Raw genomic sequence first — 25,541 nt, 5'->3', positions numbered from 1 at the left:
ACATATTATATAGTAACATACAGTACGTTCTTTTGCAACTCCTCCAAAGCAAGTTTATTATATATTTATTTATGTCATCCTGGTATTATTGTAATATTACAGGGACTTAAAAGTCAGGAGCTACTGCACTTGACAAACTACACACACACACACACACACACACACACACCTTTGTTTGCTCTATATACACAACAGTTTTTGTTGCATTATTTCTGTAGCACAATTCCATATCAAGCTTTTTTGTTTTTGTGTATATGTATAGTAGAGTGTCACTGTTAAGATGAAAATTATCAAAAAGGTGCATATCTTGTTCTGACAAAGATGGCTGGCATTATTTCAGAGTGAAGTCATTGAAAAGCTAAGTGCAGATCAATGACAATTGAATGAGCGTGGGTGGAGGTGGCGTTTAAGTGGAAGAGGGCAGACGGTGCAGTGACCCGGAGCGTACTGTATGCTCTCGCTGTACTGTATGCCCTCAATGATCACTTTAATTATCACACACTCAATGAATACATTGTCAACACTTAAGTGTTAGGGGTCTAACGAAACGAGCCACATTGCAAAACAAGGAAAACTACTAAAATCGTTCAAAATCGTTCTCACAAACGCATCAGATTACTGAAACTTACTGAGGGAAAATTCACAGTCTGTTTCAATTAAAATGACTAAGTAATAGAGAGAGGGAGTAGATGCCCCCATAGAGAATCACTTAGGCTTCGTAAATATTTTTTTAACAAACTGTAAAAGAGCCAACAAAACAGTCTCTTTTCATCTCTGTCAAACTGATAGTTTTGTTCAGTAATTGCTCTTCAATAAAAAGCCAACCAGTAGCATCAAGACCGCCATAGATTCCAACAAGTATGCACTTAATGCAGGCAGTAAAACGACTGGTAGCGCACAGAGTAAAGTACAGGCACAGGTATACGTAATCATCGCTTCTGGCTACCTCCTTTCATGGTTGCGCCTTGAAAGGTCAGCAGCAACTTTGAGCGCAGCGCTCAGCGTCAATTTTGAGTTGTGTGTCACGGTAAGGGTAAAGCTTCCACCACTCTCCATATAAGAAAACAATCAAACAGCCAGCGCAAAGTGGTTTTACTGCTTTATGGTGTTTAGCATAAAGACTGGGAACATGAAAAACAGCTAGCCTGGCTCTTTCCAAAGGCAACCAAATCCACATACCAGCACCTTTAAGCACCTCCGGCTGGTGGTGACAGCTTCATATTAAGCGTAAATATGAGAAACACAGGTGTGGCATGTGATTGTTATGGGACTGTTACCTGGAAAGCTGCTACAGGATTGTGACAGGGTCCTGGGAGACCTAAGAGAACCAATGCCTCAGGGGAAGAAATACTAACAAGCCTTTGTCTGTGTTCCCATCCAGCTTTCATAGAAGGTATGAAAGGGATGCATGCAAACAACACAATGTACCTGTTTTGAGAGGAATGAGGGTGTGTGTGTGTGTGTGTGTGTGTGTGTGTGTGTGTGTGTGTGAAACAGTGAGTGAGTGAGTAAGTAAGTGAGTAAGAGAGAGATAGAAAGAGAGAGCTACAGCTAAGCAGAAGGAAAGTGAGAGCTACTTTTTCTAGTCGTTGTGATGGCAGTGTGGTGCCTCACATCCTACAGCAGCACTCTTAGCTGTATAAAGGCTGATGATGATTGTAGCATTGAAATCTTGGCTGCACAACTTTGGTAGAAGCCTTGTAAAATCTCAGAGCAGCCAATCAGGATTTCCATCATTATTTCTGAATCATTTTAAACAAAAAAACAGTTATTTCCAAGGTCAAGAATGAGCTTTCATGCTCTAACTTTAATCCAACAGGGACAAAAAAGACAAATGCCATGCAGAAAATCATAACGCCCAAACAACTAAGCAAACTCCATCTGCTAAAGACAGAAACAGGAAAAAGCCTGTGGGCAAACCTCGAGTTGGGATTGTAGAAACTATTTTTTCCTAGTTCAAGAATGAACTTTGATTCTTCATATTTCTTTTGTCCCTCTTTCAGCAGCAAGCAAACAGAAAATGATGCAGTATGCCATGAGTGAGAATATTATTTTATTTTATGTTTTTTCACCTTTATTTTCACAGGCAAGTCAGTATTAAGTTATTATTTATAATGGCGGCCTGACAAGCGACAAAAGCAAGTTAGAGGTAGGGAAAGAGGGCTAGGAGATAAAATGCAATCTCTCTTCCTGCAGAGTTTCCAGTCCTTCCAGTCCAGTGCTCATGACCACTTAATAAAAAAAATTCTCAGTCTTTTGCTTTTCATGTACAAACTGCAGCATAACTGAATTTAATAGTTGTCAATACATGTCAATTTTTATTTTTGGTACAGGTACATGTGTTAATTCCTGTTCTTAAAGGATTTGTGGAGTTGCTTAGTAACAACACTAAATGCGGTCTATCACTTCCTCTTTGTATTGCCCACTGTCTTAACTAAGTTACTGGGTATGTGCTGCTTTTAGAACATCACAAATATAATTCTGTTGGTTGAAATTAGTCTGTATGTGTAATATTGCTAATTATATTTTAGGTCTGTTCCATACTTTACTGACTTATTTATTTACTTTACAGTACTTATAATTGCTCTAATGGGATTCTTCCACAGAAATTATGTCCATGTTTACAAAGGGAAAAAGAGACTAAAGGACTGTAGAAACCTGTTCCCAACATAGAATCTTCGAGAAAAAGCTCTACTGTCTTCGAAAGTAACAACATGGACGTCTTCAATAGATGCGCCAAGGACCAGACAGTTTAATTCCTGCTACTTCAAAACGAATAATCAGCTGCCCATTAGACTACAGTCTGTTTGTGTGCAGGTGACTGGATAAAATTGCGTGAAAAAAAATGTGTGTGCCAAAAAGCTCACGACTAGATCATATTAATAAAGAGCCTTATTGTACACTTCTTCAGAAAATGCTACCATCACATTTAACAACAATATGAATAAGATATAATAAGGTGAGGAAACTTGTATGGTCTGTCATGAGTGAAAGAAATTTGTCTTTGACAGGGCAGGCTCAAGTTACATAAAATATATCTAAGAAGATAAAGATACATATAGAAACAGCGTAATAACATTGCATAACTGTGCATGAGTCTGTTTTACCGAATACAGCTGATACTGAGCACTGACCAATAGTTCTACATTACAGTGGAAGGAGGTTGGTGCTGGACCAAAGGCCATGTTACCTTGTATTATCCTTTGTACAGTGGCCATTTTAGGACATTGCGCGCACAGCTTGTCAGGCCTCTGCCATATGTTCATACGTCTAAGCTTAACTTTGGGCCTGCATGTACTTCAACCTTAACGACAGAAGCTCTGTTATGAGCTGAACGCCAACATGTTGGAGCTCCTGAACAATGAGACAGTAATCAACAACATAAAACCAAATTCAAATTTCAAACGTTGGACTATTTTACTCTGGACCTGGACAATTTGTTATGCCTAAGTGTTTCTGAAAATCATTTGAAAAGGGCTTTTTCCCTTTAATTTTAGATAACTAAATGGTAAATAACATTTTTAGTTTCAAGCTCATGAAAGTCAGACGTTAAAGTGCTGTAAAACTATTTTTACAGTCACACACAAACAGGACAGAGTAAATACAAACAAAATATGTACAGTGTGCAGATTGAGATCGTAACAATCAGGTGAGTCTTGGGCTAAGTCTCCGTAAGGGAGTCAAAGTCACTTTAAAAAAAAAGGTCAGCCACAACTCTGCTATAAAAAACTAGCCTTTCAAAATCTGGAAATGGCAGGCAGCACTTAGCTCTCTCCTTTGTCTCAGGGAATGAAAGTGATTTAATACTTGATACAGGTACAAGGCAAGTAACCTCTCTGTGTTAAAAAGAAACAATGTAGGGGTTGTGCAAAGGTAAGAATCTTCCAAAATAATATAACTTCAGACTAACAGAACAGTTTAGGAATGTGAATTTCATGCAAATAGTGGAGTGTATTTATACTGTAATAATAATAGAATCTCTGTGCTTCCTTCTCTACTGGACCCAAAAAGAGAATGCAAAGAAGCCAAAACTCTAGACAGGATATGTTTTTTTTATTACAGTTGAGTAGTTATTCCTCTTTCTCTCTCCCTCTTTCTCTAGTAAAGTAAATAAAATAGCCTTGGTACATAAATAGGACACACTTTCATGGTGCAGTATACTATTACTGGGCTAAGGCAACAAGATAAATATTGGACCTTGACCTAAAATGAAGAATGAATGTCTTTGTTTGGACTTTGCAAAGAAACAACCAGCCTTCATTACAAAAACCTGAACGCTATTAAATAGAGGATTTGGACCACACATCTAAAAGCTCCTGTGGTGTGTGTGTGTGTGTGTGTGTGTGTGTATGTTTATTTCCACAAATGCAAATGTCTGAAAAATCTAATGTATGGACACATCCGAACTCCTTGCTCACGCTCACACACACACACACACACACACACACACACACACACACACACACACACACACACACACTCTAAGTGACCAGCACCTTAGTGACCATTTATGTAAATGCAGGTGAGGAAAATTCTAGAAACGCACCCGAGCATCATATCCCCGCAGTGCAGCCTAACTCCCTTTACTCCAAACAGTGTCAACATTATGAGTCAACATAGGCTTCTTGTTATGCTAATGTGAGAAACATATCACAGTGGATATGCATCATGCATGATTGGACAAACACAAGTCCAACAGAAGTAAGGTTTTCTTGTTTGTGGAAGTGCTCAAAACAACAATGAGCTTGTGACTCTAGAGATTTCCCAAGGTTAGTGGAATTAGGCACCAAAACAAATACAGCAACACAATGACAATTAACCTTCTCTTAGTGGCTAAACAAGTCTTTGAGTCTATTTCAACCTTCAAACAGTTTTGCACAAATTTGATATAAAAATTGTGGCATGAAGGTTGTGCTAAATGTGTGTCTAAATATAAAATGTGTGTACAGTTTAAACCTAATTAATCAGGTTTAGGTAGAAATAAAGAAACAGAACACTGGTGTGTTATACAACCTGCAAGAAATACAAACATTTGAATATTTTAAGCCAGTACATGCCTACAAATGGACACCAAATTGCATTATTGAGGATTATATTGAGAAGCAACGCAGACAGGATATTATGCATGACCCTCAGCTTCTCTGGTGCACATATTGGAGATGGAGCAAAAGGAAAGATTGCATTGTTCTCCTTTACATTGTCCCAGCAGGGTGCTTGAATGATGGCACACAACAATGTAACTCAGAGAAGAAAATAGAGGATGGCCTAAATAATATTAATACAGGAACCTGTGAGACTTGACTCTATACACCTGCTCTTTTTCCCTCTTCCTCCCTCCATTTTGTCCTCATTATTACAGTCTCATCACTTAGCATGAGCTGTGCCCCTAGCATGCCTCAGCACCACGTCGGGCCAGATTTATTTAATGTCTCTCCCCCATCTTGGGCTTCTAATACATCTAATTTTCCCATCATATATGTGGTATGTTGCTATTGGAAGAACCTGATGAATGATTTACCCACAATAATATATCTTACCTTGTTTAATATGGATGTTAGGCTCACTAGTCGATACTATGCTTGGGTTTTATTGGAATTGTGATTAGTAATGGCAGGTGATTAAGTCAGCTTGTCAATGGAATCCCTCCCCCCCCATTTCAGAGTTACACTTTGATGCCAACATGTAGCATTGGCCGACTTAGTTATTTTCATATTCTGCCCATGAGCGTGATGCCTGGGGGATCTTACAGATTATGCAGAAGAACTGTGCAGAAAAAAGGCATTTTAGTATTGTAGGAGGAAAAATGAGCAGGCCATATGTGCATTTCATCCCACCTGAGTGCCTTTAATCCCTCTTTTCCATGCATATGTGTCACATATGTGAGCACTACCATTTCTATACTACATGCAAAGCAACTCTGTGTGTATGTATACTGTTGGAATTTTGAAATTTTATATGTGCTTAGACATTGTGTGTGATTTGCATTATATATTCAAGCTAAAAGGTAAAAGCATTATTTTGACAAAAATGTAGACATGTTGGTCATGCATTAAGTCTGTTGTTATAAGTATATAGTTTGTTGCATTAAGTTGTTTTGCAATACTCTGTTCTATAACATAAGATGTTCTGCTATATTTTGTTATAATCCAGGTAACCTTGTCTCTGGATATCCTTTGTAATAAATGGATTTACATTTCAACATCTGAGATTTTGACTCCTACTTGAATGAACCCTGCGGATGGAGCAACACACACACACACACACACACACACACGCCACAGCCCTAAATACCCTTTAGTCTCCTCCTAGTGCTTCAGCACATATTCCTCTATTCATTGCTACATGGTTAAAACAAAGACAACATGAAGAAAGACATTTATATGTTACTAATTAACCTCTATTTCATTTATTTACTAAATATTTCTCTGCTTTAACTTAAGCAGCTAATGACTACACAATGAGAAATGGCAACATGTGTTTCAGTGTCTGCGACTGTCACAAGGGATGGAAGAGGAATCCCTCCAGAGAGCAGTATAATTAGCCAGACTGCTTTGGCACACACACAGACATAAACATAAAAGTTGTTATTTAATTATTAATTTTTTGGCATTTTTGAGTACAATATGGAGATCTTTCATTTAGAACTCCCCAACCAAATGCACACAAAGTGCATTCTGACTTAGGAGGACTGTAACCACAAACACTACATTTTGAACCCTAGCCGTTACCCTATTCTCAACCAAACGCCGAGTCTTACCATGTGGGGACTAGCGCCACTCTGTAAAAAGATGAACATCTCTATAACATGACTAAGACAAGTATGGGCAAACCCATACACACACACACACACACAAACATACACTTTTTGGGTAGTATAATTGTATCAGATAGTTGGATCGTAATTCTTTTAGGTCAGGCTCAGATAGAAATCTGTCAACGGGGATACTATGTAAGTGAGACTGGCTTTCTCTGGGTAAGTTTGAGAATTGGGACAGGTTAATAGTTAGGGCTCTGGGGCGGTAAATGGTATTATAATGATTGTGGGCTAAACTGGCGGGACAGCAAAGAGAGGTGCTATCCAATAGGAGTGGATGAATAAGCCATGAAGCCAGGCAGCAAAGGCACGGGTTGGAGATTATGTATTCTTGCCATGGTAAACCTCTGATGGATGCACAGAAGCACAAATTTATATAAAAATCAAATATCAAACTGTGCTGTAGAACTGGGTCATAGAGTACCTCTCCTATTGAGTGTATAAAGTTTTAGAGATAACAAGAGGAGCAAAAAAAAAACAAGGACTGAGAGGGCAAGTGAATGAACGCAAAGCTTTCAGCAGGGCTGAAATAGCAATACTGGAGTGTGCCATTTATTTAGCAAACACATTCGTATACCCATTGTCCTATTTAGACAACTATTTTCTTCTTCGGTGGGGTGAAGGAGGTTTACCTCCCTTTTTGGAGATAATAATCTTTCCTCCCATGTGTATACATAATATGCATTATTGAGAGACCTCTGCAGCGCTGACATCTTTCCAGCTCCTGTAGCACAGTGGTTGTGTTGCTTGTCCCGGGTCCCCATTTAAACCATGCTAGATTTAGAAATGTGCGTGCCTGCAAAGCAAGCCAAACTCTATAACGGAGGTGGAAGCAGGTACATCACTTCTTGAGTTATTCTGTAAAAATATGTCTACAGAGCTTGCCGAGAGGCAGGATGAAAACTTGCAAACGTATGCAAATAGTTCAGTTTAAAATAAAAATGCAACACAATGAAGAACAAATGACAATGAACGAACCAAAGATAAACAGCAAACACTTTAAATCACTTATTAAATGGCTACATTCTAAAAATACAAACCCAAAGACTATTAGTTAAACTACTATAGTATCTACTGCATGCATCTATCTTTACGACAATTATGATCGTAATTAGTTACTGCATTATAAATAAACACTTCTGACTTAGTATGGCTATGGGATGCATCACTCAGCAAAGATATGGGAGCATTTCTGAGGTACAGTAGCTCCGTCATTCTGTGAGAGTAATGGCCACACGGCAATAAGCCAAGGGGTCCAAGTCCATATAACTCACAACCAGAGAGAGAAAGATTTACTACATGCTCTATGCAGGTACCAGGCAAGGCACTATGCTGCAGCATGTGACGGTGTATTTGATATGAAGGACAATTATCCAGGATTACAAATATAAAGACTATCCATTTTATTTTTTTTGTTGGCCCAAATATAATATTTTCCCCCGGAAATTTGTCTAATAAATGGGAGTCATTTTGGAATTTGGGTCTAGTCTTTTAAATGTCTATATACATTCACAACAGCTGTAAGTGGCAAATAGCGGGCCACCTGGTAGTAAGGATGACTAGCTGTATTAGTTACTATTACTTCTTAACTAGTAGTGAGAGTGAACTGCAGCTCAGACTGCGGCGATAATAGTAACCAAGCCGGACCAGACAGGCATTCTAGCTTTTATGTTCAAACCTGTTCGAACACAGTTAATGTAAACTGAAGCACTGAGTTTGCGTTAAGCTGTCTAAAGTGCTGCTCAGGACGTATGCACCCATTCCTGTCCATATGTCTGTCTGGGGACGCTGCTGAAGCTGTGCAACAGCTGGCAGAAATTGACAGACACTATATATCTTGAACATGTTTTTTTTTCCCTGTGATGATGGATGGCCTAATTGGTATTAGAAAAAGGCATACCAATAGACTACAGATTATTTATTTTTTATAGTGTTTAGGGTGAATACCATGAGTTTCAATTTACATATCATACTTTTATCTAAAATATGTTGACAAACAATTTTATTTAAAAACAAAACATGTTAAAAACAAAAGCCTGACTTAAATATGGTCATACTTCAAGAAAAAAAAGGGTTTTCTTTACAAAAACAAGAAGTAGTAATGTTTTTTTTTTTTTTTTTTACAAAAATTTGTCTTGAAAAAGAGGGTGGTCATCTTATATTCCTTGTCGTCTTATATTTGGGCCAATGCAGTAAAACCTCTTAATGATTGGCCTGGCCTGGCTGGCATACTGCCTTAAAGAAACACATCTCATTAGCGTTGAAGGTAATGGTATCATATGAAACAGGATGATCCAAGGAATCCATTGGTAAGGGGGCTTCATAATGCTCCAAAGTTGGTTTGAAATGGAGTCCCTTAACCTCTCACCTCAAGAATATCTGAATGAAAACGGGTCCTACCCCTTTACAGATATACCTACTTTATATTAATGCCATGCAGTTTTTCTAATGCAGTACAGATGTGTTATTTCCGTCTATTCTGGAGTCCCTGGACAGTATTGGATTTGCATAAATTGGGACCGAAGGGAAAGCAAAGTTACCGCTAATAATTGTCAACGGTACATATATTACAGAAAATGCACAAGCAAACACAGAAATAAAACATTATTAAACATGGCATATGATGCCACATTAATGTTACAACCAAGTTACAACAAGCATGCTGCTGTGAGGTGATGATGTTATCTGAGTTCTTAGAGGCATAACCCTAGGTAGGAAAACACTGAGGACAAGCTACTCTGATGCAAGTATCTTCAAAACACAAAAACACACACGACAAACCACGCAGGCAAAGGCACACCTGCCTACAGATACAGATTCATCATCAAACAAAATACCACTGAAATTAAACTGAAATTGAACTAGGCTAAAACCTGACCTCAGATGACCGCAACCGTCCTGATAAATGATTTTCTTAAGGGGTTTATCTTCTATTCAGACTTTTAATCTCAATCAGCAAAACGCTTCCAGCTTTCAAATTTGTTTAAATATATTTCCATCTTCTACTCCAGCCTTTAAATGAGATATTCAACATGTGTTTTTTTGTAATTTTGCAGGTGGATTACTTTATCATCAGGCAAACTTGAGCTGACTTTGAATGCTAACCAAACAAATCATCAATAATTCCCTTTCAATCATTTTCTGCTCTTTGATTTATAAAAAGGTCCAGAGTTCAAAGAAACTCAATTCTCCAGCAAGTCCTTCTTGCTGTAGAAAGTCTGTGTTGTTTATCTGCTTGTGTCTGCGCTGCTTCTGTTTGTATGCTGGTGAGTAAGAACATTGGTGTTCTTTTTTGGGTGAGTTACTGTAGAGCTGCAGGAAGGTAACACTTTTTCATCATTGCTTCAATGGCTTAAGGGGCCTACAAAAGAGACATTTTCACAAGACCTAAGTCCATGTATCAACTCCACCCTTGCATTCAACGCGACTATCAGGAACCCAAAAAAAAGTGACCCAAAATCCAACCGGTTGTGCCTCGCAGGAAACAATAACAATCCGTGACTAACATTCTAAATCAGCCACACATGAAAGAGAGCGTGAGACCTGAGAGAAGTGTTGAAATGCGAAATAATTCATTGGAATAAGGAATGAGCTTTGAGGTGGACAGCCCTGCAGCAGAGTGAACTTTACTGAAGGGCCAAAGTAATGCAAAGGTCACATACACACACTGGCGCTGGTCAAATACCAATTTCCTCTCAACATATGCTCAGCACCAATTTAACTCTAGAGCTTATGAAAAGAAATTGGTCAAAGTCATATTGGTTTTGAGATTTACTGAAGGGAATCAATCCTTGGCTTGTGGAGATAAAAGCAGTCCCTCTTTCCCTCTGCTGAGCAATGTAAACTCAAATAAACCAACTTTCTGCAACAACTAACTGGGTGGGGATCAGAACATTGTATTAAAATTACAGTAAGCATCTGTTTCTTAACTGGCCAGATTAATTGCATTCATCTCTATGTCAGTCTGCAGCATCCGACTGCTTGGACAGCAGAACTAATTTGAACTTTGAATAGGCTGGTCCTTAGCCCAGAATTAATCATGCAAGCTCATGAAGAGCTGCTCATCTTTTAAATGTTTTCTCACTTGATAAAGAAACAAGCAATATCTTAACAAGCATATCATACATGTGTTACGCATGCATTGCTGACCGTTCTGTGTAAAAAAATTCATGCTCCAACACTACACCAGCAGCAGCTCTTCAGGCCATAATAACTGTGTGTAAAAAATTATTTTAAATATTGTCCCTGTCATTATTTAGTACAGTTCAAGTTTAAAACTAACAATCTAACAAATAATCTTTTGACGTTTAAGGAGAATTCCGGCCAATATTTATGTTATTCTTGATCGCTATAAATATGCGAGTACTTTCGATTGAAAACCCCCCGACTTGAATCGGTGCAGGCAACACTGAGTAGCTGCAGCTACGTGTACAAGCTTCAACTAAGCAAAAATGGCGGTTAAAGGGTCAAGTTTTAGAGTGCCTTAGTGCCTTTTAACAGACACACAATGTAATTAATATGTCTGTACAACATGAACAGGGCACTCTTCTCTTTTGGCCGGAATTCTCCTTTAAACAGCATCAGATCATTGTACTACAAAGTAATGTAATTTACTTTAATTATATACTCCTTTTATTTAAAAACAACTGACTTAGTTTAGACAGTAAACTGTTTTTCATTTCTTAATAACCGTCAAGCAGGGTTCCCCCAACCTTTTTTAGTTTATAACCCCTATAGGGTTGCTGTAGCCAGAGAGAGCTATATTAATAGTGATGAAGACAGCATTGGAACAGCAACTTCTGAATAATGAAGCAAACTGTTGACATTTTGGAAAACTGATTTATTTATCTTCTTGCGTTATTAAAAAGCATTGTGACTAAGGTGACCAGACGTCCCAACAAATTTGTGACAGTCCTGAAATCCAAGCTGATATCCCAAATCATGAATCCTGCCCAAATTATCTTGAAAATTAGAGCAATAACTCAAGAGCAGACCCTCGAGGAGTTAGTCATAGGACATCAAAAACGGTTCATGGTGATTGAGTTGTCCGGCAGCCAGCTCCCGTTGCTGCTCATTGGCTGCATTGAAAACATGCATTGCTATTTTTCATTTATTCCTTGTTGAAATGGAAGCCCAGACTCGATTAACACGTAGATGAAAATGCAAAAACTGTGTCTACAGGTACCCCCCAAGTATCATGGGAGGACTTCATGTTATCCTCAGGAATAAATAGTACACTACTGGCGAACAAATGGGCCAGAAACGCCAGTATCGTGTGTCTACAGGGGAGTAACTGGAGAAACGGACTAGTCTGTACTGTTCAACACCTGCATGAAAGTGTACATGCAAACACACAAAGTGGCAGGGGAAAGGGCATACAATTATAGCGAATAACATGGGATGTCCTGTAGGAAATGAAAAGCATAACAAAATTGAGAAGAATGCCAAAGGGGAATATTTTCAGAAACAACGATGAGTGTGCAGGTTAAAAGGAAATTGTTTGATAATACAAACAGGACATTGCATGGCCGTAATCTGTAAGTGACAACATACTAGATGATGAAATATGTGTTAGAACACTGTTTTATTTTAAAGTAAAATTTTACTAAAAAATACTTTATGAACTAGCTTAAAATGCAGCGGCCACAGCGGGCCAGTGAACAGCAACAGTAGTAATGGCAAAAACTTAGCAGTAAAATTAGCTTAAAGAGTTGCCTAGATAAAAGCTGCGTTATATTGCCCTCAATCACCTCTGACCACACCTGCACCATATTAAACCACTGGAGGTCAACAAAAACACAATTTTAAGGGGGTGTTAAGTCACTCTATAAAGGGGCCAATATTACTGATTAAGCATCAGCAGTAGCAATTACATGAGTTAAGACAGACTTAAAATATTTAATTGGTTATATAAAAAAATTGTTTTAATAAATGAGTATGAGTCAAGTATATGAAGGCACTGTGTTCTGTGTAGTTGATGATCTGTTGATCTGGGGGGCAAAAATTACTTCACATTCCTCACTAAACATATGCTAAAAGCTCACTTTACAATAACATGCAAACAAAGAGCACTGTCAGTTTACACACAACAGGCCAGAGCTGTTTCCTCTTTTTATTTAAGTGGTGCGAAGTATTAAAACAACCCATTTTAAACCAATGCACGGATTTAACTTGGCATTTTCAAAACAGTCTATCCTCTTACCAAAAACTATGGGGTGTAAAATGACTAAACTTACCAGCAACATGTCTTTTCATGCTTGTCAAGCCCTGGTGGCCATTTATTTATAGACCTAAAACATACTTCTTAACAATCATGTCAAGCACTTTTTATGAAGGACACCAGTAATCAAGTTCAGGAGGACATTGTGTGTCAATGTAACGTCTTCCAATCTTTTGTGTGGCAAAATTACTTATTATACCCTTACATTTCGGTCTTTAAGAACGGCAGGGCTCTAAGTTATACATTTAACTTTCTAAAAAAAACAACTCTAGCTTTCCCTTTATATTTTCTTTTGCTATTGGCTGCTTGATTTTATTAAGGAACTATCATACATTATGACTAAAAGCAGCAGGCAGATCCAAGCCATCAGTTTTTTTCTGTTGATTCATTACTTCATGGTTAGTCTGTGATTCCATCTGGATAACAAACATGTTAAAATGTCGTTGAAAAATAAAATGTTTTTGGCCAACCTTTTAAACAAGACACCAGTATTTCTTCTCTATCCATTCATTTTACCACCTAACTTATCCGCACTTGTTTCATCCCCGTTAACCGCTAAAAAAACTCAAAAACAGACCAGACAACTGTATTCCCACATGCTAACACATCTCTGATAAAAACAACCCTGGCAGCTACTCTTACATTCCTAAAGCTGCAGTTGCAACATCTGTGAGCAGGTTTCTTTTCCCAACTCATCTCAGTTTGATGTTTAAGTTGGTCTGTCAGTTCTTGTGTGAAGAAGCATAATCTTTGGACTCTGAAGCCTGAATTTTTTTCTAGCCTGGAGGAACACTGAGAGCAATGAACAGAGTATGACAGAAACATGCACTTACCTGAGACTTAAGGTCAGTCGTTCATCTTTAGCTCTCAGCAGTTCGCCTACTGAAAATGTGGCACAACCCAGGAAGGTGCTCTGTAAAAGCAGACAGAGAATAATAAATTTGCAGGTTAAAATAGGGCAAAGTATTTCAGCAGCAAGTTAAGAGTTCAAAAACTATAAACATAACAAAAAAAATAAGAATAAAATATAACTACTGATCAACTGTTTTGCAATCTGCTCTCCTGTCACTCTCTATCCCCTTTCTCACTGCTCTGACAACATGTGTTTGCTGCAGGCAGGACATGAACAGGGGGTGTCAGCAGACGGGAACTGGGTCATGGAGAAAAAGGTATGGGATGAGCCCATCAATAACCAAGAGAGATGATCTACATTTGTAGAACACACAAACACGCACGCACGCACGCATGAACGAAACACCACTAACATGCTAGCTTGTGCTGCATGACGGGAGGGCTAAGACCGTGCCAAGGACACAGGCTGCTCCAAACAAAGCTGAAACACAGAGTAGGTAATTAACAACAGGTACAAAGGTGACTCTACATAGTTCATCATACAGGGGGGGGGGAAACGATATTAATTAATGTATTCACAGCATGTCCACACCCTTCTCGGAGATACTGAGATGTTAAAGTAGCATTTACAGACCTTTATTTAAGGTATTTTTATTTATATCTTTTTTTTATGAGCTTTTACAATAGTGCCAGTGATTATGTCACTTGCCGTCTGTTGCTTTACATAGCTTTCAAAGGCTGTACTTTTCCTCTGAAGATAAAAAAAAGGATTGTGTCTGTTGTTGAAATCAATGCAAATGAGATTCAGGTAGGCCAACACCGGAAAGCTTCCACACACTATATATTTTTACTCTCCACACACAAAACAAAGCGGTATCTCAGGCGGTGAAAATGAGTTGGACCGATTTGATATGCCAGATCAGTACCTTTCCCAACAGTCATGGCAAGGCCTGTAAGCAACAATCATTTTTCATTATTGATTATTCTGCAGAACATTTTCCCACTTCATCGATCAGATGATTTACCTTTAAAATGTCTCAAAATACCAAAAAACACGCCCATTATAACTTTACAGAACTCAACATGGATTGTTTTATGAGACAATCAGTCCAAACCAATAGTTACAGCTTAAGCCACATAATGTTTGGCACATTTGCTTATAAAAAAGTCAGACATTTACTTGTTAATCAATTAAGTAAAGGCAATACACTTTCGACTTATCAATTAATGGACTTATTGTTTCAGCTCTAGCCATGACAAGACAAACCCACATTAAATACACGTTTCTTTGTCACTATCATTATATAATTCAGTGACTCCGCTATAAGTTACATCTATTCAGTCACAGAAGGCCACCAACTTATGTCAGAGTGTCACAGCAGTCGCTTACCTCACCATCTTACATAAAAATGACTTTAATGAGCTCTAATGAGAGTACTGGTATTGGATCAAGATCAGTATCATTAGAGACTCTGGAAGTTGAGGTATCAGTAGAGAAAAGGCTGGATTGGTGCATTTCTACAGGGAAATATTATGTGTGTATATATATATATATATATATATATATATATATATATATATATACACACACACACACACACACACACACACACATATATACATACATATACATATACACATAGGGTCATATGGAAACTGTGGTAAAGAAGGGAATGACTGATGAGAGTTAGCACTCCACAAACACAGCAAAGCCAAGAGCTCACAACTGTTGCATTTCCTTATAAAGTAGTTACAGAATTGACTCACTGATTTTTCAATTGATGAGATCAGATATTTATGGGTTAATATCTTATGCATAGCGGTTTTGAGTTAGTTATCTTAACAGACTCTTTCTTCTATTGTTTGGCTTCACTTTCACCTCCAATCTTGGTTCCTCCCTTTTCCAACAACTGCACTGCTCTCTCTCTCCATTTTTGGGTCTCTCAGTCTTCTGTATCAGATGAAAAGAAGGGCATCCTGTCTGCTGACCTTTCCACTCAATCATTTCCTCACTGAGCATGTCCCTGCTACCACGAACAATCCCCCATATGCTTTAAGCAAAACACTGCCCCATGCACACATTCTCCTGCAACCGGCCAAGTCACAAGTAGGCAAACGCATGCATGCATTCACAGCCACACAGTAAGAGCTCAAAATACAAGGTCAGTCAACAACGCTATGAAAAAAATAACAACATAACATTGAAACATAGTGACATTTTTAAAGAGCAGCTCAAAATGACCAAAAAAAGACACACAGTCCCAAGCATCACATTCAGGTTTATGCAGCGTAGTGTTGTTACTGAATTAACCAGACCTAGGACCCACAGTAGGCATCACTTAATATGCACAACGTCATATTCTCCGGCAATGACGAATCACACCCAGTCCTAGTTTGCCCTGATATTCCAGAGCACAAGGCACAGAAGGCCATTACGCACCATGGAGGAACATTATATCCCTATGTAGTCATCGCAAGTCGGTACAGAACGTCTGGTAAATGGTCTTAGAAATCCATTCCTTAGCATCTTTTTATGGTCCCTCACGATGAAGGCTTTAAAAGTAATGAAGCTCTGGAGACTGTCCTCTTATGCAATATCAAAGTGGCTGTACCACAGAAAATGATAGAAAGATGGGGGCAAGAGGAGTGGGGTGAAAAAGAAGACAAATGATGCTCTTACAGAATCATGGAGGATTGATTATGATGGTCTTGCTCTGTTGCCTTCTTACATGCTCTGGCTCTCTATTTTTTCTATCCATCTTTTCGGCCTGCTCTTGCTCATTCCATTGACTGGTTCTTTTGGCCATGCAGGTTCCAAGCTACAAGAGAAACTTTTGATCCATGATCTCCTTCATTAGTTTTCAAAAAAAGGAGACAGCGAGACATTTAACACAAGCTCAGAGATAAATACACGTACCTAACCAAACACAAAAGTGCTCTTGAGAACGTATGTACACAATTAAAAGCTCAATCACGGACCAAACTACAACTACCGCCTTGAGGTTGTATGCCTCCGCCAACAGGTCAAGTTGCAGTTCCCATCCATGTCTGTCCAGACTTACCTACCATATGTAGCAAAGGCTTTGAAGGAAAATAGCATAACTAAATCATTTTATCCCAATTGTGTGAAATGTCATAATTAGCGTACAAATTCTAATTTGTCTTGTGAGGTCAGAGGGACCTTGACCTTTGACCTCCAAAATGTAATCAGTTTATCCTTAAGTCCAAGTTGATGTTTGTGCAGAATGTGAAGAAACTCCATCTGATGGTTCCTGAGATTTTGCGTTCCCAGGAATGGGACGAATGAAACGTACATTTGGCAAAACGGACGGACAACCCAAAAACATAATGCCTCCAGCCACAGCCGGCGCAAAGGGATAAGAAATTAAAGACACTTGTAGAGCTGACGTATTATATGTCTAGAGGCAATCCCAAGCACTAGTCTGTGGACCTATGAATGCCACAGTGTGTCTGTCCATCACTTGGCAGAGATCTATTGATTTTCCCCACGCTCTGGGTGACAGAGTGACAGAGTGTGACACACACACACACACAAAAGGAGAGGACATACAGTCACATGCTACGCTACCATGCAACATTTTATGAAAATGGCAGCAGTAACATTTTAACACTGGCTGAATAAAACCCATCTAGCAAACATTTATGAATATGAAAAGATTCATATCATATGAGGTCAGCGGTGTCGACATGAATACACTGCTCCTTCGCTACAAATGGCGTTTTACAAATTGGCCTAATTAAGTCATCAGAGATGTCATGACATGCCATTTATACTTGCATGCAAATGGTTGCAATCAAGCACAAATTATGACCACAGTAAGTTAAAATACACACACACACACACACACACACACAAACAGAAGTCCACTTACAGTTATGTTGCACACAATCCTAGCAGTGAAATGAGGAGAGGCCGACAGAAAAGGAGAGAGACTGAGATAAACAAGCAAGACAGAGGAAAAGAGATGTTATGTCTTCTTTCTTCCTCTTAAAGGGCTCCAGGATGGTTCTTCCTGCATATCTTCCTCCAGTCTTCAGTTAGAGGAACTCCATGTGTTACACTCGCGCTTTAAAGAACAGCAGGCACACTGGCTCATGCATACATTATAAACACACAAACCCATAAAACACACACATTCACACACAGACTCACACACTGCAGCCTCCGTGACTGAGAACTGACTGGAGTGAGCTACTGATGTTTCCGCTGTTGCTGCTGTGGCTGGCTCGACAGTAAGCGAGACTTGAGAAAGAGAGCGAGACGAGAGAGCGAGAGAGAGAGAGAGAGACTTGAGAAAGAGAGCGAGACGAGAGAGCGAGAGAGAGAGAGAGAGAGAGAGAGAGAGAGAGAAGAGGTGGGAGCCACAAGAGGGGAGAGAGTCAACAAACACAAGCAGCCGAGGTGGAGAGGGGGGAGAAGGAGGAGGGTGGAACAACACAGAAGAGGAAGAGGCAGAAAGGACGGAAGACAGACAATTAATGGGTAGAGAACCAAGATAGCAACACAGAAAAGGGTGGGACATATAGAAGAATATATATATATATATCGAGATAGATAGATAGATAGATAGATAGATAGATAGAGAGAGAGAGAGAGAGAGAGAGAGAGAGAGAGAGAGAGAGGGGAAGACAGAGACAGAGTTGTATGTCACACCTCAGTTGCAGCCTGTGAGTCAGATGGCCAGGAAACAACAACAGGAAAGGAAACACTTGTTATGGCTACTTGAATTAACATCAATTCCAACCACAAGGTGCAAGGTGTGCGTGTAGGAGTGTGTGTTTGTGTACAACAAAACTAACCACATATTGACATACTTGAGGATCACACAAAAGCCTTGTTGAAACAGTCTCTACACATTTTGATAAAGGCCGCAAAAAATTAATCAATCAATCAATTGATCCTTTTTGAGAAATCGAGACAATAACGAACAAACCCGCAAAGCAACAACAGTGACACCGAGCTTAGGTTTTAACTATCTCAGTTCAAAGCTTGGATTAAGCAGGGTTTAATTTACCCATGCTGACACAGAGGGATGAGTAATTCTGGCAGAACAAAGGACACACTAACATTGGCCCCTTATCACTGAGAGCAGGTACACAAGCAAACACAATAAGACACGCACACAGACACTAAAGCAGACACGCACGCGCACACCAACCCAGACACCTAACATTTGTAAGCACACACAAACTGTAATGTACAAATACACTAAGCACTGAAGGTCTCGGTGATGAGTCCCCAATGTGTTTGATATGGGAGGTGGGGGTTGGAATTAGGGAGTGTGGGTGGAAACACTGGATTTAAAGCCTTCTTCATTACCATGAGGACTGATGACCTGCTGGGTGCCAAGTGGAAGCCCCAGTGCATGAACTCCAAAAGATTACCCAAAATGTTCTTCTCTGACTATGCAACAGTATTTATGTGCATCTCTGCTGTTGCCAAATCCGTTTGTACATTTTTAGTTGGTGATTACTTGATGTGTTATGTAGCCTTCTCTGTACATGCATTCCCAAACTAAAAATCTACGTACAACAGGAATTTGTTTGAATCTTACAGGAACAAAAGTGAATGTTGAATACCATGGAAAATCCTACATCAAAGCTTGTTCAAAATATGAATCGAGCACACTGAAAACAGGCATTTTTAATGCCCTACTTTGAAGTTCAAAATGTTTGACATATTTTAAAAGCATTCAAACTGTGAGTTCCTGAAAAGCACACAGACTGGCAGGGATTGGTTTTACATTCAACATGGGGAGCACAAGCTACCATGAGTAGGGAAAGTGTCCTAGCTTTAAAAGGGAAAGCCTAAGTACTTCTTAATTCCTTCTTTTTTAGCATTTCTAAACCAGCACTCACAGCTAGTTGATCACTATCGTCACTACACATGCCCGCACAGATTATTCATGGACCTTATACAGGGAGTGTACGTCTTAGTCCACATACAGATCATAAATGCCACTGGTGGCTTAGGTTTTTTTGCACAGATCTTAGACAACCAGTCACCCCCAAACCCAGATAGGCAAAGACAAAAGCAGACGGCTGTGTTTTCCTCGAGTGAGCTGATGTTCTCATTCTTAGCTGTATACCCTCAACATTGCCTTCCCATTCTTCCCTGACTTATTCGTTTCATGGTTCTCTACCTTGACCTCATTCCCCTGCTCTTGATCTGTTAAAAAATAAATAAATAAAAGTCAGGCAAACGCAGACAGACAGAGATGCAGTCAGACCTCAGCTCACCCGTTTTTGCCCTTTGCCATCTATTTCTTCAATGCATTTCAAACAGCTTACATGAAAGGGACAACCAAACAGCACAGATATTTTCTCTCGCAAAGATTTTTCCACAGGTGGCATTTCACTACAGTGTTGCATTATGGGTTGTTGGTAGCCTTAATGTAGCAAGGCTAGCAATTTTCTTTAAGTCTGTTTATTGTGTGTCTCTAGAGTCTTAAGTTAGCTCGTCCGCTTAAATGGAAATATTTCATGTTTCCCTTTTACAAGAGAAAGTGTTTCATGAATGTGAATGATCTCCTGCCTAATAATAATAATAATAATAATAATAATAATAATAATAATAATAGTAATAATAATAAAAATAATAATAGTAATAATAATAATAATAATGGAATCATGAAAAAAGTTTCTTATTAAAAAAAAGTCTCTTCCAAAACAAGCCAAGGAAAATCATCTTTCAATCAGAGTTGTATTATATTCTGGCCAATTCGGCCGGGTTCTGGTTATGAGTTTTGATGTAGTTGTCCATTGGGTATAATCAGTTGATTATGGGATGGCAATCAAGAGACGTTCTAGTTGAAAACCCGTTCCAAATTGTCCAATTCATCGGAAACTTATGCCTCCAAGCTTATCGTCCTCGTGGTGGAGAGGATGAAACGGTCCAAAGCGTGGCTTTACAGTGCTGCTAATGTCTGTAAATTGCTATTTTCAAATAAGGGTGGAAACCCCACAATAATGCTGAAACGTCTTATTATGGAACAAAGACTTAAATTCCAGGAATGCAGTGTATTCAACACTATTCGCACACGTGCAACTGCTTTCCAACTGAACAATATGTCCGTTTACCTAGGAAAAGTCTATCTTTAGACTCCGCAATAATAAAAAGGTTTTTAAAAAAATGTGTAAGGCTACGTTTTTAGATACTATTTGACTGATTTTTATCTACATCAGTAGTTCTTAGTCATAGGGATACTTTGGGACTATTGGAACCTTATTACTTAATTTGTTTTAGAAGCTCTGGAGTTCAGCGTCCTCTGTGTTCAACACGCTCCCTGTCAGCAGGAATCAAGAATTAATAACGGAATTGATAAAAAAGTTACATTGATAAGCAAAATCAACAATGGCATTGTTACGGATAAAATCTATCAATTCCCATTCCTACAATTGATACAGGATTTTTTATTGTTCCAGTTTGACCTGGGTACTTCTTGTTAAGTTACTCTTGCTCATCCTGAGGCTTTGTGTTTGTGTGTGTGTGTGTGTGTGTGTGTGTGTGTGTGTGTGTGTGTTTCTCCCAACTAATATGAGACAGTCTTATCTGAAGTTGATAGTAGTGATTTGTACTTGCCTTCAAAATACTTTGATGTGTTCTTTCAGTGTTTAGTGTCATTACATGCCTCATTAATCATTTGTACAATCTCTGTCTTCTTTATGAATAACTTAAAAAGCATCAAAGGCACCAAAAGGCACCTACTGTAAAACAAAAAGTACAACTCGTGCAAACATGAAACTGAAACAGAAGAGATGAATGCCTTCTGGGTCTGGGTGGTATAAAGAAATAAAGCTAAACTTGAATCCTTTTTAACTCTAGAAAGATTGAGTGTAAAATCACTTAATTGGAATAGCTTTCCATGGCTTAACTTCTGTGCTCACATAATTCAGTGATAATTGTTATCTCACTTTAAAGTCAGACAAGTGTAAATTGCCATGAGAAAACATGGAGGGTTTAAGAAAAATCCATATGCAAACTAAATTATGAAGTGGACTGAGTAAAACAACAAGGGGTAAATTACTGTGCATTATGACAAAGAACTGAATCAATAGTTTGAAATCAGAGTGATGTTAAAATTGGATTTGGTAGTTTAATTAGTTAGCTGTTTGAGGAACACAGCTCACTCTGAGGAAGTATGGGCTCCAATGACAAACTACCTCAAATTATTATCCCAGCCTATTATGCCATCGTTGTTAGTGTTGCAGTGAATATCAAGTCTCCATATTTTTTGGGGCTGGAGATTTTCCACTGAATGAATTTACCAGTCTTTTCCGTCTGCTATTTTTATCACTGCATATCTGCAGTATGCCAGAACAGGAGATTTTCCGGGACTGTGAATGTTGCTTTTTAATCAGATCTCAATTCATGTGCACAGCCAATTCAACAAAATCACACATCAGCCAAACACTGTGTACGGAATAAGGTAAAAGGAAGAAGTATAGATGCAGTGGCTGTCATTTGTAGTTTTGTGTGCTGAAAATACATGTTCTGTTATGTGACACATCTTGCTTTTCAATAACATTTAAACTGACACACTTTTGGTACTAAAACTATAGAAACCAAGAAGGTATTTTTGCACCTCACTCAGACTTCATAAGCACTAAAAAGAGGCTGGACTGAAAAGTAAATACTCACTGAAAGCTGCCTGCTGAGAGAGAGGAAACTCCTTTAATGATTCTTTCTCCTGCAGTTACTGTACACGCACAAAGAGATCTATAAAACTATGTAACATTGCAGAGTGGAGGACAAGTTTATATCACTCTCTCCCAAAACAGTTTAAGGTTCCCAAGTATCTGTTATTTTCTGTTACGGAAAGAAAGGCAATAAAAAAACGTAATACAGGCGGTGTTCATACCTGCTCTCACAAACATTCTTTAGCTTGTCAATGCTTGTCCCCAAACAAAAAGTCCTTCCTACTACTTCATTAGTTTTGTCCCTCCCACTATCCCTGCTCTCACTAACTCAATCACGTTTTGGCTGCATCCTTTTTGTTGCCAGGCCAACCATCAGGGAACCAAGGTCTTCTGACAAAAACCTCCAAATACTAAAAAGGGCACCACGAATAATGCTTGAGTAACATTACATAGAAACTCAAATTCCCATGTCTATCTCTAAATATCTCACACACAAAGCTGCAGGTAGGAGAAAAAGAAACTCAACTTGTGGCGCAGCCTTCCCATGGTACACTGGAAGCACACTACCGATGCAGTCCCCCACATTCTGGGCTTTGGTCCATAAACTTTAACTGTTAACCCCACTGCAGACTAGGTGATAAAACTCAAGGCTCCTTCACTCACAGTCTGTAAACATGACATGGTCATGCAGTCAGCAGGTCCAAAGCCTGTACAGCCCCATTCAAATCCCCACTATTGACTTTGTGTACTATATTGTAATTGCAGCGCAGCAAACTTGAAGCTGTTTTGATAGAGTTGCATTTTAATAGATCCTTTTCTGTCTCTGTCAGCAGATGAGACCGATCCACAGGATCAAACTCTTACAATATGCCGGGTTTATTATCAGCTACTTATTGCAACCTGCTATCAGCTAGACCCTGCGGAGGCTGTGGTTAGCAGCTTCCTCTTCCTCAACTCTGCGGTTGAAGTTGAGGCCCACAAATGCAGCAACAGACATAAGATGCACACAGAGTAGAGACACAAAACCTGTTGCATAGCTCAACATCCTGTTTGTCACATCATCTCTATCCTTGTTGTGGCATTAGTATGAAGCGTTTGGTGTTTGACATTAGGGCAAGATTTCTCAGAAAAACAATAGCTGAGTGAAACTTTTGTGCACAGCAGACAACATAGGGTTTCCTTACATATCCGTAGATAGATAACAAAGAATGTGCAGGTTGCAATATCCCAGCCCTTATGTAACAGCAGAAAGCTGCTAGCTCACCCCAGGCCTGTACGGCTACAGGCTATGCTTTCTCTCTCTAGTTTGCTTCCTTTTCCTCTTACACACACACACACACACACACACACACACACACACACACACACACACACACACACAAACACACACACTAGTACAATAATATGCTAGCTCATGCTTGAAGTGGTTGATAGCTCTCTTCTTCAGAGAGCAGGGCTATAGGGGCTGTGAAGTAAACAGCTCGGATCAAACCAACTCCCAGCCCTTTGAAGAGTGGGAGACAATTACGGAGATCAATGGTGCAGCCCAAAGGTGGTTAACAGCCTAGACTGGCAGATAGACAGGGATTGATGCCCTGTAATATATAAAGAGTCTGCTCCTCAATGACTTCACTGTACAGCCAAATCTACAGTGCACTTCATTCCTCATTAAACATACACGTACGTAGAAACAGCCTGAGTTCTGCAAATAGACCGTATAAAATAGGCTCTGTCCTTGAAAGGTCAAAGCTTTAATAATTTGAACCTTAAGTGCAGCGCTTGGTGGCAATTCCAAGCTGTGCGTGACGCCAAGGGTAGCGCTGCACCTAGTTGGGCTCTCCCCATTGGAAAACAATGGAACGGCTGGTGGCCGTTTAAGTGGCTTTAGGCTACATGCAAACTACTACGTTTTTATTATTAAGATAGATAAAATAGATAATTTGTTTATTAGTTCCCAATGGGGAAATTACTGCACTACACTCTGTGTACACACTTTTTGTTACTACTCACATACAGGCCTGAAATACACACACGCTCAGGATATACATGCACTATACGTGGAGAGATGTCAGAGTGAGTGGGCTGCCAGCTGAACCAGCGCCCTGAGCGGTTGGGGGGGTACAGTGCCTTGCTCAAGGGCACCTGGCAGTGCCCAGGAGGTGAACTGGCATCTCTCCAGCCACCAATCCACGCTCCCAACTTTTTTGGTCCATACGGGGATTTGAACCAGTGACCCTCCGGTTCCCAACCCAACTCCCTACGGACTGAGCTACTGCCACCCCCAAATAATAAATTAAGCTGCATTTTGAAACAACAATCTCTGTCAACAAAAGCGTTTAGGCCCTGTATGTGAAAATGAGAAATAATCTCCAACCACATAATCTCCAACCACATTAACACATCGAAAAACGCATAGAACATGACCAGCATACACTGGGCATGCATGCTGTTGTTAACAGGAAGCAGATCGTCTACATTACTCTGCGGTTGTAAATCATGGATGTATAAGTTAAAACTTACTAAATTACTTTGGAGAAAGAAAAACAATGGCAAAAAGTAGGACCAGGGATTTATTTGCATGGACCAACGAGGAGGTGGAACAGTTACTGAAAGGTATGTAACAGATATGACGGACGTGGGTGTCTGCGTCCTTTCCAAAGGAACACAACGCAATGCAAGAATCAGTAAGAAGTGCAACAGCCGCTAGCTATTTTTGTTCCTCAGCAAATTACAGCCATATTAGTTGCCTAAATGACATATTTGCCAGTTGATGTAGAACAACATCAACAAAAGAGCCTTTTGAACTAAATATACAGCTTATGTGAAAGTAGAATTTGTCCTTGGTGGCTCTGATAGCAGATGAATGCATTCAGTGTTTTTGTTGTTGTGTACACTCATGAATAGCACATAACATTCTTCAAACAAAAAAAAGAGATAAGATCAAAACAAATGTATTTGGTTTTATCTGGGGAGGGTAAAAAAAAATGCCTCTCT

General features: G+C 39.3%; 1 protein-coding gene across 6 annotated transcripts in view; it reads right to left on the bottom strand.

The window, feature by feature from the left end:
• The window catches only part of inpp4b (inositol polyphosphate-4-phosphatase type II B), a 224,257-nt gene that overhangs the window by 65,282 nt on the left and 133,434 nt on the right, over positions 1-25,541 (bottom strand). For 5 of the 6 annotated variants that reach the window (XM_034891446.1, XM_034891449.1, XM_034891445.1 and 2 more), the window contains one exon: positions 13,868-13,947. In XM_034891446.1, coding sequence (XP_034747337.1) covers positions 13,868-13,947 — 80 coding nt within the window. Of the gene's footprint in view, positions 1-13,867; positions 13,948-22,548; positions 22,783-25,541 lie in introns of those variants that run through there. The other variant, XM_034891477.1, reaches the window with a different exon arrangement.

This window comes from Etheostoma cragini, chromosome 2 (genome assembly GCF_013103735.1).
Source record: "Etheostoma cragini isolate CJK2018 chromosome 2, CSU_Ecrag_1.0, whole genome shotgun sequence".
NCBI classification, from domain to species: Eukaryota; Metazoa; Chordata; class Actinopteri; order Perciformes; family Percidae; genus Etheostoma; species Etheostoma cragini.
This window is presented reverse-complemented; position numbering and strand designations above follow the sequence as displayed.